Consider the following 22,046-nt stretch of genomic DNA (forward strand, 5'->3'; position numbering starts at 1 on the left):
AAGTAAGAGAAAGTCCTCTTCTCATCTTCTCAGTTAGTTCCTCCATATCCTCTCCCACTATTTTGTCAGGGAATATTTTCTGCCTTCTGAGGACAGGGAAAGTCCTTTTTGACTCTGTTTATCCTGCATGCCCTCATGTGCTGCTCAAATTTGACTGAAAGCTTTGTATTTGAAATCTTGAAATTCCAAATGATTTCTTATGACGAATTCATGAAAATCAGACAATATACTAGATGAGGGTGGGGAGTGTATCTAATTCATCTTGGTATCTCCCATAGTGCTTAGAACAGTATTTGCTGTATTAGTCTGTTTGTGGAATGTACAGTTTCTTTCATCTGACCTGAATGTTCTTTAATTTGCCTTTAAACTCTAAATTCTCAGGTTGATCCATTTATTCACAAAATATTGAATAAGCTATTATATTCCAATAGAAAACAAAATTATTGATGAGACAAACAATAGGAGGATGTTAGGTGTTAATTTTGTTAATGTTATCATTGGCATTGTTACAGGTGTTTCCTTTGTTTTTAGAAGCTGAACATTTTTCCCCCATCCATTTGTTTCCTTTAGTGAAATCAAGAGAGAGGTAGATAATAATTACAACAAACTTCTTGGAAATCAAGTACCTTGTCGTGCATGCTTAATAAGTTGCCAAATATTTTCTGACCTTTTCGTCAGGAAACATGTAATGCCAAGGAACACGATTTGGGGTGTGTGTGTGTGTGTGTGTGTGTGTGTGTGTGTACGTGTGTGTGCACGTGCATGATCGTATTCTTTTCTATTGTTTCAGAAACTTTATGAGTGAAATCTTTCCTTCCTCCCATTTTCCTTTTCTCTCTCCCCTCCTTCCTTTACTTCTTTCCTATCCTTTTTCTTTTACTTCCTCTCTCTCTCTATCCTTCTTCTTCCCTCTTATATCCCTCTTCCTCCTTTACTATTGTTCTTCTATCCTCTCCATTCCTCCCCTCCCTCCTTCCATTCTCCATTCCTTTGAAAGCAAAGCTTAGTGGATAAAGGGCTAGCCTTAGAGTTATAAATGTTTGGATTCAAGTCCTTTCTTTAATGCAAACTAACCTAGTGACCGTGGGCAAGTAATAACTTCTTAGGGCCCAAGGAAACTCTCTAAGGCTATGGGGGGGAAAGAAGGAAGAGATAAAGCACTTATATAGTGCCTATTGATTGCCAAATTAAATGCTTTAGAAATATTATTTTGTAATACTGGAAAAACTAGGAACCGCTGAGAAACCCCTAGTTACTGACAAGCACCCCCAGAAAGAATGGACTCAGGTCTCTTTGGCATTTAGCAAATATCCCTGGGGCCCTGCAACTCCTCCAAGGAATGTCAATAGATAGGACCATCCCATTGAAAGATAACCTGGCAGACCCTTTTGGTCTAGCAGATATCCCTGGGGCTCTATGACTCCACCAAGGAATGTCAATAAGATTATCACACTTAAGGATAACCTGACTGAATCTTTAGATCAGCCAGGACCTTTGTTCCTGTTCCCCCCACCCTGTGACCTGGCCTGTAGGTTCCAGGAGATAATTAACCACTGTACCCCCACATGTCCTATATAAGTCACAGGGTCACCCCAACACAGGACCATTGATTTGGGTAGCAAGACCCCGATGGCCACTGGCTAATAAATTCTCCGTTTAAAACTTATACTCTGGCGTGTCTCACTCGCTTCTGGTACAATTTCATTTGATCCTCACAATTGTTTGAGGGAGGTACTATTATACCCATTTTACATTTGAGGAAACTGGATCAGAGAGGCCAGATGACTTGCCTGAAATCACACAGCCAGTAAGTATCTAAGAGCAGAATTGAACTATGGCCTTCCTGACTCCCAGCCTAGCAGAAGCAACTATAATACATGACTCCCTCTGCCTTGAAGTTACAAAGTAGATATTGCTTGTTATCAGTTGTGAGAGTTTCCAAAGAGGGCAAGGATTCCCTTTACAATATCTTTGAACAGTTCACTTGTTTAACAAACTTTATTGTTTCCTATATTCAAGGGACTGTGCTATACATTAAAGATACAAAAATAAAAAGCCACTGCCTTCAGGGAGCATCTATCTTACTATGTCTGAAAATGATTAGCTAATCTTTAGAAAGTACAGCTATTCAGTACAGAGTGCTAGGCCTGGGGTCAGGGAAGACTCATCTTCCTGAGTTCAGATCTGGCCTCAGATACTTACTAACTGTATGATTCTTGGCAAGTCACGTCATAGTTTGCCTCAGTTTCCTCATCTGTAAAATGATGTGGAGAAGGAAATGGCAAACCACTGCTTTATCTTTGCCGAGAAAACCCCAAATGAGGTTATAAAAAGTAGGACATGACTAGACAGCAACATAACATCCAGTCTTTGCTGGAAAACCTCCAAATACGTGGCAACACACTACTATCTGAACCAGCCTATTCCACTTTTTTGTTGTTGTTCAATTGTTTTAGTTGCATCTGACTCTTCATAAGCCCATTTGGGGTTTTCTTGGCAAAGATATAGAAGTGGTTTGCATTTCCTTCTCCAGCTCATTTTACATATGAGAAAACTGAGGCAAACAGGGTGAAGTAACTTTGCCAGGGTCACGTAGCTACTAAGGGTCACAAAGCTACTAAGTGTCTGGGGCAAGATTTGAACTTAGATCTTCCTGACTGTAGATCTGATCCTCTATCCACTGTGCCACCTAGCTTCTGCTTTTAGACATCTCTAATTGTTAAAAAGTTTTCCTTACATCAAGCCCACATTAAGCCCTTTATAATATTCACCCATTGTTCTTGTTCTGCTCTCTTGAAAGAAAAATAATAAGCCAGCATTGGGTAGTAGATAGAGTGCTAACCTTGGAAGAAGGTATAAATCTTTTTGACACTTATTAGGGATGGAACCATAGACAAGTCATTTAACCTCTTCGAGCTTTGTTTTTTTTCATCTATAAAATAAGGGTTTTGGACTACTTAACCACTATGATGTTTTCTAGCTATAAGCCTATGATATATGATAGTATAAGTGTAATCTTTCTTCCACATGACAATCCTTTAAATATATGGCTATATTGTCTATTCTCCAGTTCATTCATTATGTTCTCAAGGCTTTTACCATCTCATCTCGGTTACATGGTTCAAAAGACTCTCTGGCTTTTCAATGTCCAATTTCTTACACTTTGCTCCTCTCTTTATATTTTATGATCCAGTCATACTGGCTTTCTTGCTGTTGCTCATTCTAAGTTCAGATACCACCAGCACCCTCTGAGATTACCTTTAATTTAAATTATGTGTTTATTCACATAGTTGTTTGCTTGCTGTCTCCCCCATTAGAATAGAAGCACAGTGACAGGTACTCAGTAAGTACTTGATAAGTGCTGATTGACTGTTGCCAAGAACTGCACATAATGTGCCAGAAATGATCTGACCAAGGCAGAGAACAAATAAACTGTGTCTCCTTTATTCTGGGAAGCTATTCTTCTTTTAGGAGGCACCAGGATGGACCTGGACTTAGGAAAACGTGAGTTAAAAATCCTGCTTCAGGTACTTGCTAGCTGTGTGACCCTGGACAAGTCACTTAACTTCTCTTTGCATTAATACACCAGAGAAGGAAATGGCAAACCATTCCAGTATCTTTGCCAAGAAAACCCCATGGACAACATTAGTGTGCTTTGGTCCACAGGATCACAAAGAACCAGATACAATTGAATTGACTAAACAACAACAATTCCTCTCTTAAGGCAGTTCATGCTCACATTAACTTATGTGGTATATTTGTTTATCCATTCATTCATTTAGTTATTTATTTAGGTCACTCGTATTATACTAACTTAATATGGCACTTGTCCTCTAAGACTGACTGATATTTTTCAAACAGACTTCTCTCTAGCCATGCCTCTTTACATAAATCCCTTCAGATACTTAAGGTGGTTTTCATGACTGCGTTCCATCATCCTTCAGTCTTCTCTTCTCTATGATACATATCTATGGTTTCTTCAGCTCTCCTGCCTATGATTATAGTTAGCAGTTTCCTCATCACCTTAATTACTCTCATATGGATCCTTCCCAGCTTCTTTATCTTTGTTCAAGTCATTGTTTAAGATGTTGAATAGTATAAAGTCACAGCCACAGTAAGGGCACTCATTCAGAGACTTTTCTCTAAGTCGGCTTAAATTTATTGACTTATATTTGGATATAATCATCAGTTAAGAATCAACTCAAGTGCACTATCATTTAGCAGATATTCTCTTCATTATTGTCCATAAATATTGAGTCTTGACAAATACTTTGATGAGCTGAAGCTACACATATGTTTACTGTGTTTGCCTGACTTAGCCTATAAAGGAAGTGTTTTACCTGGGCGTGATTTATTATTGATGAAGTCATATTCACATAATTATCTCTTCTTTTAAAAGATGTTCATGAATCATTTTAAAATAACATTCCTGATATTTAAGCCACTCATTGTCTTACCCATCATTGGTTGCCTCCATCTATTGGTGCCTTACAATATAAAAGGAACAAATTTTCAGTGTTCATTCATTGAAATCATGAGTAAATATAACTATAACTTTTAGATCTTGTCTAGTTCACATGTGTGGGCTTGATCTCATTTTCTACTAACATATATTTCAAATCCTTTTTCTCTCACATCTTCATTTTGCTTTGGTCTATACACATTTACCTTTTTCCTCTTCCTAAACAGTTTCAGCACTATATTCACTTTTTTTCACTTCCTTACACATGGACATCATTCTTAGTCCCTTTAGCATTGATGTTTACATTTCAAACTTTAATCCAATTTTACCTTTATATTTTTTTACTCTAGTCACCACCATCTCCAAACCACATGAATGACACACTAGGAAGGTCATTCTGTGGAACTGTTTCTTACCCTCTACTCACATAGTTGTCATCATTTAAAAAAACAATCACAGCAAAAAGTTGCAGTCCAGGCTACTATAATTAAAGAAAAATGCTAGATAATTACAAGCTTCTGTGATTTTCTGTGCATATAGTATTTTCCCCATTTAATTTAATTAATTGCCATAGTATCTTTGTTGAATGTTATTTTCTCTTTTACTTCCCTGAAAAACAAACTGAAACAAAAAATTCCCATGGCTCTATGATTCTTTCTACTTTAGTCTAAATTCCAATGGCTTTTAAGATCTTCCATGATTTGATTCTATCTTACTAGTCCACATGTCCATTAGTCCCCAGTATGATCCCTGGTTCATGGTCAAGTTGTTTCCACTTATCTCATAAAACCAACATGCTTATTCCTACCTCTGTTCCTTCACAAGTGTTAATCTCATTGCCAAGAACATCTTCCTCTCTACTCTCTTTGTAAATGCCTCAACTATACTTTGAATTCTGACTTGAGATTCAGTTCCCAAGCCCTTCATAAAGCTTCCCTCAAATGAACTAGCCCTTATTTGTCCTCTTTTATGAATTCCTACTTTGCAGTTTCCCCTGTACAAGTACTATTGAATTACATGCTTTTTGCATATCAGCGTGTATAAAAAATGGGCTCTGTTTCTCCTATTAGATTGTATGTTCCTTAACAGTAAAAATAACTTATGCAACTCTTGTGGTCTGGGCATAGTTTTAAGGATATATGGTAGCTGTTTAATAAATACTTATTCATTATTGATTTGGAATAAACTTAGATCAAATTGACCATTCACCATCCTTTAATGGATATAAATGCAAAGTCCATTCATCTCTGAAAATCAGCCGAACAAGTACAAGCTGTGAAAGGGGTTGCTAGACAACAAAGCTTATGAAAAATCTCGGATTTTTAATGGACTACAAAATTATCACGAGTCAACATTGCAACATGCTTTCCAAGAAACCCAATGCAATCATAGACTGAATTGAGAGACATAGTATTCAGAAAATTGTTTATGATAATCCATGCAACTGACAGAGTCTTACACTTTCTGCTACCAATTAGAGCTCTATCTAGGACATTGTATAATTGGTTCAACTAAAAATGATTTCACATAATCAAGTCAGCAAGTTAAAAAGAATTTATTAAACACTTGCTATGTGCCAGACACCATTTTTAGCATTTGGAATACAAATACAAATAGAAACAAAGATGTCCCTGCCCTCTAGGGGGCATTCAAGTGGCCAAACACAACATATAAAACAAAGCTGAAAGGAAAGCTATGTAGTAAAAGATGTCTGGAGTACCACCTGGAGATGAATGAGACATGGCTTTGGCTCAAACAGAGATTCCTGGAGGAGCCATCCAATCAGAGGCAAAGATCCTAGGGGCAGAGGGTATTTCCAATGTATTAATTACAGAGCTGTTGAGAGCTTTCAGGATGTAGAGGATTCTGGGGCATGGTAGAGAAAGTCCAGAGTATAGCCTCAAAAGGAACAAGCAATGCTCTGTCACAAAGTTTTGCTTCAGGAATCTGTCTGTGGTGCAGATCTATATGAAAGAAGTACTTAGAGTAATGAAATTCTGCAATGTCGCATGTTATAATTTGCTTAAATGAACAAAGGAAAGGGATATTTTATGTTTAATTGACTTTTTAACAAGTCCAATTTTAATATGTTTTCTTTCTGTACATAGCATGTATATTAAAAAAGGGTTCAAACAATCTATCAATTTAAGAACTCCATGGGAAAAGTCAGTAAAATTATGTGTTGTTCCATAGCAATCAGTGTCAGTTGGTCAGCATCAATAAACATTTACTGAGCACTTCATGTAGAGTGCTGTGCAAAGTGCTCAATTGTTTATGTTAGCATAAGCATTAGCATAACAAAATAAATAAAACTGAAAAAGGTCTCTTTCCACTTATTCTCAAATGATATTTCTAAAATATACATCCATTTGTCTTTTTATGTAATGGTTGAAAAGCATATTTTATTAACTTAGGAAATATTTCATTTGGTATGTGACCCATTAATGGCATTCATCTCATTTTCTCTTTGTTCTGACTCTTCATTAAATTTTTGTTTAACATTAGATCATATTTGTCACAAAATGTATGACATGTATCATTAATGATATGATTTTTACATATACATTACAGTTTATAGGAAGAATTGTACATGCATATGTACATTTTTGTGAATATGTGAATACATATATCCATTAAATCATGTAAAATAAATTGTTCCAATGCTAAAGTGTCATCAGTTGCAATTCTTCTGTGTGATAGAATATATTTGTAATTGAAGTTTTTGTTTATTTTTGCTCCTAGGTTATTCAGATAAATTTTGAAGAATTCGATCTAGAAATTGGCTATGACACATTGACAATTGGTGATGGAGGGGAAGTTGGAGATCCCAGAACAGTGCTTCAAGTGTAAGTTTCCAGTGCTTTTTGATTACCCTGAAACATGTTAATATTTATGGATATTATTTTACATTTATTTTAGTTACTGTCTTCTTTTCACCAGAAGAAGGCTCATATAAAGTTATAAATTCTAAGTTACATGAGCCAGTCCTAGGGCTTTTCAACACAATCCAAAGAGAATAGCCACAACTATCATAAATCCAATGTCAAGTCATCCTTTCCAGCTATGGGAATAGAGTTTCTAACTTATCCTGTATCAGAACAGTCAGTTAGCCAGTTTGGTTGGAACATACACTGTGTAAAAGGGAATAATATGTAATAAGACTAGAAACATGGATTGAAGCTACATTATGAAGGGATTTAAATGCCTAACAAAGGAGTTTCTAGTCTGTGTTCGCAGTCATAGGGAACCACTTAAGCTTCTTAAGCAGGGAAGTGATATGGCAAATTTCAGATTTCTGCTTTAGTACAAATGTACTGATCATGGATCAGAGTGGAGATATTTGAGGCTGATAGAATAATTGGAAGACTGCTGCACTAATCTGTGAGAAAGGTGATAAGGGCCTGAACTCAACTGGTAGCTATGTGAATAAAGAGAAGAGGACATATATTTTATTATTTTTTATATTTCTCTATTAAAAAACATTTAAAATTAATCTGTTGCTTTATTGACTCTACTTTAAGCAATTTCACACACCAGAACTCAAAACATCTTTTCATAGTCCAGTAACACAAATTCTTACATTAGGCAGGTTCAAAAATACATGTATTTCTGCATTTTAAGTTCATTACCTTCTGCTAGGAAGTTAGTGGCACATTTCAATTTCATTCTTTTTAGACTCATAGATTTTGGTGTTGATCAGAATTCACAGTTGATTTTTTCTATAATGTTATCATATAAATTGTTCTTCTAGTCCTCATTTTGCTCTACATCAGTTCATAAAAGTCTCCCAATTCCCTCTGAAATTGCCCATTTCACAATAATAATCCATTCCATCTGCATACTACAATTTGGTTAGCCTTTCTTCAATAGTAGGAAAATCTCGTAGTTTCCAATTTTGTGTTCCCATGAAAAGAGTCTCTGTAAATATTTTCACACATACCATTCCTTTTCCTCTTTCTTTGATTTCTTAGCAATATAGGTCTAATAGTGGTTTAGCTGGGTAGGGTATGCAAAGTTTGGCCACTTCCATGCCATAGTTTCATATTACTTTCCAAAATAGCTGGACCAGTTACAGTTTCACCACCATTCTCTGGAGGAGATAGATATTAGGAAACTACTTCCACTTCTGCATAGCAGTAATTAAGACACACCTTTACATTTTTGAGCTTAAATCTACCACTTTGTGACTCATTGTTATAGATGAGTTAGTGCTGAAATGGACCTTCGTCATCAGATCCAACGTCCTCTTTTTCCAGATGAGATAACTAAGATCCTTCATAGAGATGGCCTATATTTTTGGCTCTCTGACCACAGATTGCTTTTCTGGGTTGTAAATGATAGGATTTTCCCCCCTTAAACAAACTACTTTAGAGTTGCTCATACTGAAAGTCATTTATCATTTTTCTGCTTCCTCTCATCTATACTTATAAGATGATCCTCTACCAAATATGAAAGAGTTGACATGGCCAATGCCCATTCCTTATCTTAAGGACTGCTTTCTTAAATTTATGATAAAAGTAAGTGATTTCACAGAGTTTTATTCAGAAGGACTTTGTCAGGTAGCACATCCTTAATCAAAAGATTTGTTCTGTAAAACTTGGACTCAGTCAGAAGGCCATATCCAAGGACCTAGAAGGCCATATGTGACCTTGAGGCCAGAGGTTCCTCGACCCTGGTCTAGTCTATGACACCACGCGTGTTTTCAGATTCTCAGTCATATTTAAAAAAAATCAAAGTGAGGGGAGAGACATGAGGGGAAAGCTGGAGACAGGTAAAAGCCAAAAAAAAAAGATTCTCTGCTTTCTGTTGACCAGTCAACTAAACATTTTCCTCAAAAATACAAAAAACCAACACAGTTGATCTCAAATCCATGAGTATAACCTCTACTACTTGCTGCCCCCAGTACAAATACTTGAAAGCTAATTAGTATTATGATAATATCACACATAGATAATAAAAGTAGTTCTTAGCAGTTTTATTGTAGTAAAGGGTAAGTGTAATGGGAAGACATGATAATTTTAATTCAGCCTTATTAATACTGAAATTATTTATTCTTCATGGAAGTTATAGGCCTACTGTGATATTGCAGAGATCAAAATAGTATTTGGATAACTAGAAATCTGAGTGGATTTTAGGTGGGCAAAAATGGTATAAATTCTAACCATTTCTCAAATTTTCCCCTTCTAAGAGACATGTGTTTATTGAAACTTATTGTAATAATGGTATTAATGTCATTAGATACTGTACTTAAATGCAACACCCGCTGTTAAAATCAAGGCTTTACCTTCTATATAATTGATTAATTTTTCTATTATAAGAAATTAAATGAGAAGTTGATTTAGACATTATCATTCATTAGAATGTTCAACTAATCAATAGGTATTGGCTAATTGTAGTCAAGGCCATGTATAAAAAGGATATTTTGATGATGATGATGATGATAATGATGATAGGAGTTATAAGAAATTTAAGAGGTCATTGAATATGACTTCCTCTTTTATGGAAGAAACTGAAGGCAGAAAATTTTGTGATTATCCAAGAACAAACAGATAGTAAGCATCAAAGTCAGAATTTGACTCCAATTCTTCTGATTCCAAAATCAACACATGTTCTATTCACCACATTGTCTTTATAACTACATATATCTTGGACAGATGTTCTGACTAAATGAGTTTGTCCTAGAATTGAACAAAGGGAAAAGCTTGGGCTGCATTGTCTTTGGGAAAAATTTTTTGAAAAGCAGGTAGTAGGCCAAATACATTTGGGAACCTTTGATTTTAGAATTAGGTATGGGTTTATTTGATTTAAATATAGTAATATCCTTTTTAGTGTTGGTTTTTTTAAATGTGGCCAATCTATTTGGTAGATTTTTTTTTAAATGCAATTTATTTATTTAACATATTTGGTTTTCAGCATTGATTTTCACAACATTTTGAATTACAAATTTTCTCCCCATTTCTACCCTCCCCCCCACTCCAAGATGGCTTATATTCTGGTTGCCCTGTTCCCCAGTCAGCCCTCCCGTCTATCTACCCCCTCCCCTCTCATCCCCTTTTCCCTTCCTTTCTTGTAGGGCAAGATAAATTTCTACGCCCCATTGCCTGTGTATCTTATTTTTTAGTTGCATACAAAAACTTTTTTTGTTTTTGAACATCTGATTTTAAAACTTTGAGTTCCAAATTCTCTTCCCTCTTCCCTTCCCACCCACCCTCCCTAAGAAGTTGAGCAATTCAACGTAGGCCACACATGTATTATTATGTATAACCCTTCCACAATACTCATGTTGTGAAAGGCTAACTACATTTTGCTCCTTCCCAACCCATCCCGCTTTATTGAATTTTCTCCCTTGACCCTGTCCCCTTTCCAAAGTGTTTGTTTTGATTACCTCCACCCCCATCTGCCCTCCCCTCCATCATCCCCCCGACTTTTACTTTTTTTTTTATCTTCCTCCCTCTTCTTTCCTGTGGGGTAAGATACCCAACTGAGTATGTATGGTATTCCCCCTCAGGCCAAATCTGATGAGAGCAAGGTTCACTCATTCCCCCCTCACCTGCCCTCTCCCCTCCTCCCATAGAACTGCTTCCTCTTGCCACCTTTATGCGAGATAATCCACCCCATTCTATCTCTCCCTATCTCCCTCTCTCCGTATGTTACTCTCTCATCCCTTAATTTCATTTTATTTCTTTTAGATATCTTCCCTTCATCTTCAACTCACCCTGTGTCTGCTCTCTCTTTTACATATATATATATAAACACATATATACATATACACATACATACACATACATACACATACATACATATACACATAGATGTATACATACATACACATTCACATATATATACATAAACATATATATACATATATACATATATATGTATATATATATGGATATTCCCTTCAACTACCCTAATACTGAGGTCTCATGAATCATACTCATCATCTTTCCATGTAAGAATGTAAACAAAACAGTTCAACTTTAGTAAGTCCCTTGCAATTTCCGTTTCTTGATTACCTTTTCATGCTTCTCTTGATTCTTGTGTTTGAAAGTCAAATTTTCTATTCAGTTCTGGTCTTTTCACTGAGAAAGCTTGAAAGTCCTCTATTTTATTGAAACTCCATATTTTGCCTTGGAACATGATACTCAGTTTTGCTGGGTAGGTGATTGTAGGTTTTAATCCTAGCTCCATTGACCTCCGGAATATCGCATTCCAAGCCCTTCGATCTCTTAATGTAGAAGCTGCCAGATCTTGGGTTATTCTGATTGGGTTTCCACAATACTCAAATTGTTTCTTTCTGGCTGCTTACAGTATTTTCTCCTTGATCTGGGAGTTCTGGAATTTGGCAACAATATTCCTAGGAGATTTCTTTTTGGGATCTATTTGAGGAGGTGATCGATGGATTCTTTCAATTTCTATTTTGCCCTGTGGCTCTAGAATACCAGCGAAGTTCTCCTTGATAATTTCTTGGAAGATGATATCTAGGCTCTTTTTTTGATCATGGCTTTCAGGTAGTCCAATAATTTTTAAATTCTCTCTCCTGGATCTATTTTCCAGGTCAGTGGTTTTTCCAAGGAGATATTTCACATTGTCTTCCATTTTTTCATTCCTCTGGTTCTGTTTTATAATATCCTGGTTTCTCATAAAGTCACTAGCTTCCACTTGCTCCAATCTAATTTTTAAAGTAGTATTTTCTTCAGTGGTCTTTTGGACCTCCTTTTCCATTTGGCTAATTCTGCCTTTCAAGGCATTCTTCTCCTCATTGGCTTTTTGGAGCTCTTTTGCCATTTGAGTTAGTCTGTTTTTTAAGGTGTTGTTTTCTTCAGTGTATTTTTCAGTATTTTTTTGGGTCTCCTTTAGCAAGTCATTGACTTGTTTTTCATGGTTTTCTCGCATCCTTCTCATTTCTCTTCCCAATTTTTCCTCTACTTCTCTAACTTGCTTTTCCAAATCCTTTTTGAGCTCTTCTATGGCCTGGGGCCAGTTCATGTTTTTCTTGGAGGCTTTGGTTGTAGGCTCTATGACTTTGTTGTCTTCTTTAGGCTGTATGTTTTGGTCTTCTTTGTCACCAAAGAAAGAATCCAAAGTCTGAGACTGAATCTGGGCGCGTTTTCGCTGCCTGACCATATTCCCAACCAACTAACTTGACCCTTGAGTTTTTCATCAGGGTATGACTGCTTGTAGACTAACGAGTTCTATGTTCTACGTTTGGGGGGGAGGTGCCAGCTCTGTCAGAGCCACACTCCTCCTTCCCCAAGGACCCCCAGTCCAGACTGGGCTTAGATCTTCAGCAGGCTGTTGCACTCCTGCTCTGATCCGCCACTTAATTCCTCCCACCAGGTGGGCCTGGAGCCGGAAGTAACAACAGCTGTAGCTGCCCCACCTCCGCTGCCCCCGGGGCTGGAAGCCGAACCGCGAACTCCTTCCACTCCCGCAGCTTTTCCCACTAACCTTCTCCGCAGTCTTTGGTGTTTGTGGGTCGAGGGGGTCTGGTAACTGCCGCAGCTCACATATTCAGGGCGCTAGGGCCCCCTCTGCCCGGCTTCTGGTCTGGATCGTCCACACCGCTCAGGCTGGGCTCTGCGCCACTCCGTTCCCAGCTCCCAGCTCCGTGTGGAATAGACCTCACCCAGAGACCATCCAGGCTGTCCTAGGCTGGAGCCCTGCTTCCCTCTGCTGTTCTGTGGGTTCTGCCGTTCTAGAATTGGTTCAGAATCATTTTTTATAGGTTTTTGGAGGGACTCGGGTACGGAGCTCACTCTAGTCCGTGCTTACCAGCTGCCATCTTGGCTCCATCCCCCTATTTGGTAGATTTAAACACAGAGATATTTGCCCATACTGCTCTTATAAGTGTGCTGGTTACATCTATTCCATGAAAATTTTTCTTTTCTTTTTTCTTTCCTTCTTTCTTTTTTTTAAAAGATTATGCTTACCATATAAAGGAGAGGACATTGGCTTTAGTGTTAGAGTACCCAGATTTGAATTCAAACTATACTCTTTATTAATTCTGTGACATAAGCCTCAGCTTTCTTATCCACAAGAAGTATTTGTCCTATATGGTCTCTCAGCTTTCTTGTAGTTCTAAATACTTTGAGCCTATAAATCAGGGCTTCAGGAACGTCTTGCCCTATCCTGCAAGCCCGAATCTCAGTATCAACTACAGGGAGATATCCTTATAATACAATTTTTTAAAAAATGGTATTGGAGGGCATTGGTAGTGATTTTAAAATGTGAATATCTTCTAGATGAAATCTTAGGTGGGGACTATCAAGGGCATTGATAGCTGCAGTTAGCTGTAGGTCACTGAAGAGTTGAGAACCAATTCTGGTAGGTGTTTTGGTAGAAGAATATGGCCTTAGCACTAACAGTGCATCAGCAACTAACTAAAATATGAATAATAATCCCAGAACACAGAAGAATGTCCAGAGAGCAGGAGTTATATTGTATTAGAACAAAATCAAGGGCTCCATCAGCTGTTCTTGGGAGAAAACAGGAAGATGAATATTTTATTTTTACCTTCTGACTTTGTCATTGTCATAGTATACTCAGTCTACATGGTGGCCTGTGATTATTGTTGGAATTATTCATTCTTCCCCTTGGAGAAATCATTATTAAAAACAGAGTAGCCACTTGAAATTTTTCCCGATTATTTTTTTTATTATCATTACCATTGTTCATGCTAGGAAATATGTTTATCTAAACTATTTCTTTTCCTCAGAAGCAAAGTCTCTCACTTTTATAAAATTATAATCTTCTTTCCTTGAATTGAAAGTGACAAGGTGAACATCAGTACAATTTAGCCTAGAGAAGGGCTAACAGGATAAAACATGGTTGTATGGTAGCAGAGGGTATGGGCTCCTATAGTGTGCCTATTTTGAAGGTAATAACTCTATTTTAGAAGAAATGGACATTCACACTCACCCCTTACATAGATATTTTTGTTCTCCTTTACCCTAGTTCTTCTGGAAGGCCAGCCAAAAAGCAGAATCAGCCTTGTTTCAGACCTTGAGGGCAATGACAGACTAGCAGACATGGAAGTTTTATTTTTTCCGTCTATTACTAAGAACACAACAAACACTCTCTGCCTTTCCAGTCCAGTAGCTGTTTGTGATCTCTGCGTGACTATATACTTTCTTTATTCTATGAATATCTGTGGGATATGGCTCATATTCAGAACCTGCTGGTCCCATGAAGACTTCCTTTCTCTATGGGCTGACCAATGCTTATCCCTGTTATGACATGGAACTTTAAATAGAATAAAGCTTTTTAATTACTTACAGTTTAAATAGTGAGCAGTGGGTTTCCTCCCCTCCCCCACCTCTTCCCACACCCCCCCCCCCACACCCTAGCCCGCACCATGACAGCTATCTTTAAATATTTTAAAGGTTGTCATGTGGAAGAGGGATTAGACTTTTTCTGGGTAGAATGAGAAGCAGTGGGTGAAAGTTGCAGAATTAAAGTTAAATTTGATGTTTGACAAAAACTAAACCAACAAAAACTTCCTAACTATTAGAGTTATCTAAACTAGAATGAATTGCCTGAGGGAAAAAATGAAAGTTTTAGGTCTACTCAGGCATGTTCCAGTAGCAGCATGACATAATGGAAAGAGTACTGCCCTCTGAGTCAGAGGATTTGGGTTTCAATCCCACTTTTGCCACTACCTATACAACCTTGAGCAAGACACTTAAGCTTTTTAGTCATTGACTGCTGTTTGCTTTTGAGGTCCTTTCCAGCTCTACATTTATTATCATAGTGGGGCATTTTTTTCTGCTATATGTTGTACTAGGTGGCTTCTGAGCTCCTCTAACTCAGAAGTTTTGTGATTCTATTATTCATACCATCTTTTCAAAAATATATCAGCTCTTGAGTTTTATTTGGGGCCTATCTAAAGTCTATAAAATAGCATTTCTGAAAAGCAGTTTGGAATTCACTTTCTCGTCTGGCATTGACAGCTTATTGGTAAATTATTGTCAAAACCTAGTAGAAGGGAGGTCTTTAAAATCTTCTCTCTTATCATGTAAGACCTAGTTTGATATTTCTCCTGTAAATGAATCTGTTTAATAGTATTCTGCTGTTGTTTTTTTCTTTTGTATTTAACTTGTTATATATATATCCCATACCTACATATCCTGTCACTATTTAGGTAGTGGAAAAAACTTCAAAACTAAATACACACACACACACAAATTTCAAAGAAGAAATATGGGTAAAACAAACAAAAATTCACCAAAATATTTTAAGTCATTGAAAAGTTATCTAAAATTACCAGTATTACAAAGTTGACTATGCTAATATCAACACAAGTGAAGGTAATGCCATATTAAAGTTGTGAATTTAAGGTCACTGTTCTGAAAATGCAGAGTTGCTCCATGCAGCTTTACTTATGTTACAGGTTTACAATCCAAGGTCCTATTCATATCCTTCAGAGCTACTCTCAGGTCCTGCACACCCCCATGGAGTTCCTTGGAGGGCACAATTCCAGACCTGGAAAAAAAAAAAAACATTTCTCACTCTTAGCAGCTCCACGGGGCAGAGGAGAAACAGTGTCAGTGGAGCAGAGCAGAATGGAAATTCCACAATTAGCTACTGATTTGGTGTTGCATTTATGTATTGACACTGAATTGAAGCTACCAGAAACCTTGATACCCCACCCCCCTTTAGGGAGATATTGATCGCATTTTCATATGTAAGTGTCTGTTCAGGTGGACACATTTATTCTGAGAACTGGATCAGTGATTGTTGTTGAAGTATCATCTTTTTACTTTATAAATCCCAATATCTTTTCTCCTCCTATATCTTTTGTACATGAGAGAAAACCAGCTGGAAGAATACCTCATTTCATGTGGGGGCAGTGTCAAAATTTCATTCTAGCATATGACATCTTATCTAGTTACTTTTCTGTATTGCCTTCCTCTATGCTCCTTATTACCATTGGATTTATCATTGGAACTTGTAAGATAAAAAGCAAATCTCACATAATAAAAAGTGATGACAACAATGTAGTAGCTGGGGCACTCTTTCTCATACATGGGACCCTAGAAAAGCTTTTGCATATTCAAGGATTCAAGGCACTCTGTAGGTCAGTACTCACTTCAGAAACCATGGAGCATAAGTCTCCATAGGTATAGTACTTTTACTAACCAGGTGGATGACACATTGTTGCTGTTGTCCAGTCATGTCTGACTCTTCATGATCTCATTTTGGGGTTTTCTTGGCAAAGATACTGGAGTGGTTTGTCATTTTCTTCTCCAGCTCATTTTACAGATGAGGAAACTGAGGCAAACAAGGTTCAGTGACTTGCCCAAGGTCACATAGCTAGTGAGTGTGTGAGGCCAGATTTGAACTCAGAAAGATGAGTCTTTCTTAATTTCAGGCCCTGTTCTCTCTCCACTGTGCCACCTAGCTGTCTCATAGATGGCGCATTATTTTATAACTAAAGATAGTTATTCAGGTGTCATATCAAATAAAGTAAATAGGCATCCTTTCCAAACATCATCATCTGTCCACTGGAGAAAGCATGCATGCAGAAAACAAGTGTTTGACAAGGAAATCTATCTATCTATCTATCTATCTATCTATCATCTATCACACATATTGGCAACATGTGACTATGGAACATGTATGAAAGGGCACTAATCTAGAACTCATGAAGCTAGAGTATGTACATTGAGGGAATACAGCTAGTCAAATGGGTCCAGGGAGAAATGTGGCTGGGATAACTCATACTTCTGATTCCAAAGTGCTGCTAATAACTTTTACTGATAGAAGATAGAAGATGGCAGAGAGAAACCAGGAAGCTGTCTGAGTTCTCCCCAGTTTTGCTCAGAAAAACATTAAATCAAGCCTCTAAATGGATTCTGGAGCAAGAGAACCCACAACAAATGGAGTGAAACAATTTTTCCCCTTAAGATAACTCAGAAGCACTTAAGGAAAGGTCTTTCTCACTTAGGTAAAAGGGGAATGCAGCAGCCCACCACAGGCAGTGTCTAGGCAAGACAGTGGGAGGCTCTTAGCCACAACACAGATCAGCAGCCATGGCCCCTTGATCCTTGCCAGCAGGCCAATAGTGAGGCCTCCAGCCTCAATGTAGAAGGCAAATTGTGAGCTCTGGAATTCTGGCACAACAGGTACAACTAGGCTGGGCCACCCCCAGGGCAGTGGGCAAGTTGCAAGCATCTGAGGCAGTGGCATGAGAAGCCAGTGATCAGGCCCCGAGCCCCCAGCATAAAAGCTTGGGATAGTGCCCTCTGTGCCCCAGGAGCAGAGTTCAATTTTAAAAATCATGAAATAGTCTGGGAAAATGAGGATGTACTTAAAGAATCCTAGAAAATCAAGTAAAAAAGTACTTGAAACAATTAACAACTTTAGAAAAGTTGCAGGATATAAAACAAACCCACATAAACCACCAGTATTTCTGTATATTACCAACAAAAGCCAGCAGCAAGAGATAGAAAGAGAAATTACATTTAAAATAACTGTAGGCAGTATTAAATATTTGGGAGTCTACCCGACAAAGCAAACTCAGGAACTATATGAACACAATTACAAAACATTTTTCATACAAATAAAATCAGATTTAAACAATTTGAAAATTGTCAAATGCTCATGGATAGGCCAAGGTAACATAACAAAATGACAATTGTAACTAAATTAATGTTCTTATTCAGTGTCATACCAATCAAAATACCAAAAAATTATTTTACAGAGCAAAAAAAATAATAACAAAATTCATCTGGAAGAACAAAAGGTCAAGAATATCAAGGGAATTAATGAAAAAGCAATGCAAATGAAGGTAGCCTAACCATACCAGATCTAAAACTATGTTATAAAGCAGCAATCATCAAAACTATGTGGTACTTGCTAAGAAATAGAGTTGTGGATCAGTGGAATAGGTTAGGTACTCAAGACACATAGTAAATGACTATAGTAATCTACTATTTGATGAACTGAAAGACTCTTGCTCTTGGGATAAGAACTCACTATTTGACAAGAACTGCTGGGACAACTGGAAAATAATATGGCAGAAACTAGGCATAGACCAACATCTCACACTTTGTACCAAGATAAGATCAAAATGAGTACATGATTTAGACATAAGGGATGATACCATAAGGAAATTAGGAGAGCAAGGAATAGTTTGCGTGTGAGTCTATGGAAAAGGGAAGAATTTATTACCAAGAGATAGAGAAAATTATAAAATGCAAAATGGATAATTTTGATTACATTAAATTAAAAAGGTTTTGCATGAACAAAACTGATGCAACCAAGATTAGAAGGAAAGTAGGAAGGTAGGAAACAATTTTTACACTCAGCGTTTCTGGTAAAGGCCTCATTTCTGAAATATATAGAGAACCAAGTCAAATTTATAAGAATACAAGTCATTGCCCTGTTAACATATGGTCAAAGGACATGGACAGACAGTTTTTAGCTGCCTATAGTTAGCCTAAACCTATCTATAGTCATATGAAAAAAATGCTCTAAATCACTATTGATTCAAGAAATGCAAATTAAAGCAATTCTGAAGTACCACCTCACAACCTATCAGATTGGTTAATATGACAGAAAAGAAAAATGATAAATGTTGGAGAAGATGTGGGAAAATTGAAACAGTAATGCATTGTTGGTGGAGTTGTGAATTGATCCAACTGTTCTGGAGAACAATTTGGAATTATGCCCAAAACGCACCCAAACTGTGCATACTCTTTGATCCAGCAATACTATTTCTAGGGCTGTATCCCAAAGAGATCATAAAAGTGGAAAAGGACCCACATGTACAACAGTATTTATAGCATTTCTCTTTGTGGTGGCAGAGAATTGATAATTGAAGAAGTGCCCATTAATTGGGGAATGACAGAACAAAGTGTGGCATATGAATGTAATGGAATACTATTGTCCTATAAGAAATGATAAGCAGTCAGATTGCAGAAAAACCTGGAAAGATGTACATGAACTGATGCTGAGGGAAGTGAACAGAATCAGAAGAACATTGTACACAGTAACAATAAAATTTTAAGATGACCAACTTTGAAAGAATTTGCTCTTCTCATCAATACAATGATCAAAGATAATTCCAAAAGACTAATGATGGAAAATGCTTCATCATATCCAGAGAGAGAACTATGGAGTCTGAATGCATATTTAAGCATACTTTCTTCACTTATTTTTTGTTTTTTTTTTCTTTCTTGTGGTTTTTCCTTTTATTCTGATTCTTCTTTCACAAAATGACGAGGGTGGAAATATGTTTAACATAATTGTACATATACAACCTATATCAGATTGGTTGTCATGTTGGGGAAGAGGGAGGGGAGAGAGGGAGTGAAAAATTTGGAACACAAAATTTTACAGAAATGAATATTGAAAACTCTACTTGTGATTGGAAAAAATTAAAATACTATTAAGGAAAACAATAACTTTTAGTGATATCATTATTTTTGTTTTCTTCTATGTGGTATTGTTCTTCTATCTCTCATTTTGTCTCTACTGGTCTTCTCAGACTTTCTGTATTACCATCTGCTGGGCTTCAGCATTTCAGAACCATCTGCTCCTGTATGCCCCAATATGAGAGACCATAGGACCTTAGATTTAAAGCTAGACAGGATATAAATCTACCCTTACCCCTTGTTTTACAGATAAGAAACTGAGATAGACACTAAATGACAAATCTAGGATTCAAACCTACATCTTCTGAGTCCAAATCCAGTACTCTTTATATAATGCCATAGAACTTACTATCTTAGATGCAGAGTCTACTAAGCATCTCCTGACAAGAGAAGATTGATACCTTTTTTAAGAACTTATCTGAAAACTACAATCTCATTCACCACCAACCCATCCACAGAACCAAATATCCAACCAAATATTCCAGGATAAGATAAAGTCTATTATTTTGATTAATTTAATCTGGTATACATGACCATGGAAAATTCTCTGATATCTTTTTAAAAAATTTCTTTAAATTTCTACAAATCTTGGAATGTGAGCAATGTTCCCCAAAACAACTTTTTCCCCCCTGCTTGGCACAGAAACTGTAAATTCATTCATTCATTCATTTATTCATTTATAACTTTTATTTAGAATTCTGTTTCCCCCAGTCACATGTAAAAACAATTTTTAACATTCATTTTTAAAACTTTGAGAAACAAATTATCTCCCTTCCTCCCTACCCCCATTGAGAAGGCAAGCAATTTGGTCTAGGTTATATGTGTGTAGTCATGCAAAACATATATATTATAAGACCTTCAGGGTTGTGTTGAATCATTGTATTGCTGAGAATAGGTAAGTCATTCACAGCTGATCAAAATACAATATTGCTGTTACTATGTACACAGTACATTTCACTTTGCATCAGCCCATGCAAGTCTTTCCAGGTTTTTCTGAGAGCATCCTGCTCATCATTTCTTAATGTACAATAGTATTCCATCAAGATCACTTACCACAACTTGTTCAGCCATTCCCCCATTGATGGGCATCCCCTCAACTTCTAATTCTTTACCCCCAGAAAAGAGCTGCTACAAATATTTTTGTACATACAGATACTTTTCCTTTTTTATCTCTTGTGGTATACAGACCTAGTAGTGATATTGCTATGTGAAAGAGTATGCATGGTTTTATTGCCCTCTGGGCATAGTTCCAAATTGCTCTACAGAACAGTTGAATCAGGTTACAACTTCACCAACAGTACATAAAAGTCTCATTTTCCCCACATCTCCTCTAACATTTGTCATTTACCTTTTCTGTCTTATTAGCCAATCTAATAGGCTTCAGAATCTCCACCATCTCTCTCTTCAAAAATGTTTTGCTTCTGACTACTTTCTCCCCCAGTCTGCCCTCCCTTCTCTCACCCCCTTTGCTTCTCCCCTTCCCCCTCTACTATCTTGTAGATAGATTTCTATGCCAAATTGAGTGTGTATGTTATTCCCAATTTGAGCCAATTCTGATGAGAGTAAGGTTCACTCACTCCCCCTCACTTCCCCCCCTTCTTCTCCACTGTAAAATTTTTTCTTGCTTCCTTTTTGTGAGATGATTTATCCCATTGTACTTCTCCCTTCCTCTTTCTCCCAGTACATTCCCCTCTCACCCCTTTATTTTATTCTTTAGATATCATCCCTTCATATTCAACTCATACTTGTGTCCTCTGTCTATATATACTCCTTCTAAATATCTTAATAGTGAGAATGATCTTATGAGTTACAAACATCATCTGCCCATGTAGGAATGCATACAGTTTAACTTTATTAAGTCCCTTATAATTTCCCTTTCCTGTTTACCTTTTTATGCTTCTCTTGAATCTTGTATTTGAAAGATAAATTTTCTATTCAACTGGTCTGCTCATCAACAATGCTTGAAAGTCCTCTATCTCATTGAATATCCATTTTTTCCTGAATGATTATACTCAGTTTTGCTGGGTAGGTGATTCTTGGTTGTAATCCTAGCTCCTTTGCCCTCCAAAATATCATATTTCAAGCCTTCTGATCCGTTAATGTAGAAGCTGCTAAATCTTGTGTTATCCTGACTGCGGCTCCACAATCCTTGAATTATATCTTTCTGCCTGCTTGCAATATTTTCTCCTTGATCTGGGAACTCT

General features: G+C 37.0%; 1 protein-coding gene across 3 annotated transcripts in view; it reads left to right on the forward strand.

The window, feature by feature from the left end:
- The window catches only part of CSMD3 (CUB and Sushi multiple domains 3), a 1,625,828-nt gene that overhangs the window by 867,228 nt on the left and 736,554 nt on the right, over nt 1–22,046 (forward strand). For all 3 annotated transcript variants that reach the window (XM_036758935.1, XM_036758944.1, XM_036758952.1), the window contains one exon: nt 7,205–7,308. In XM_036758935.1, the coding sequence (XP_036614830.1) occupies nt 7,205–7,308 (104 nt within the window). The remainder of the gene's footprint in view (nt 1–7,204; nt 7,309–22,046) is intronic.

Source organism: Trichosurus vulpecula, chromosome 1, assembly GCF_011100635.1.
Source record: "Trichosurus vulpecula isolate mTriVul1 chromosome 1, mTriVul1.pri, whole genome shotgun sequence".
Classification (NCBI taxonomy): Eukaryota; Metazoa; Chordata; class Mammalia; order Diprotodontia; family Phalangeridae; genus Trichosurus; species Trichosurus vulpecula.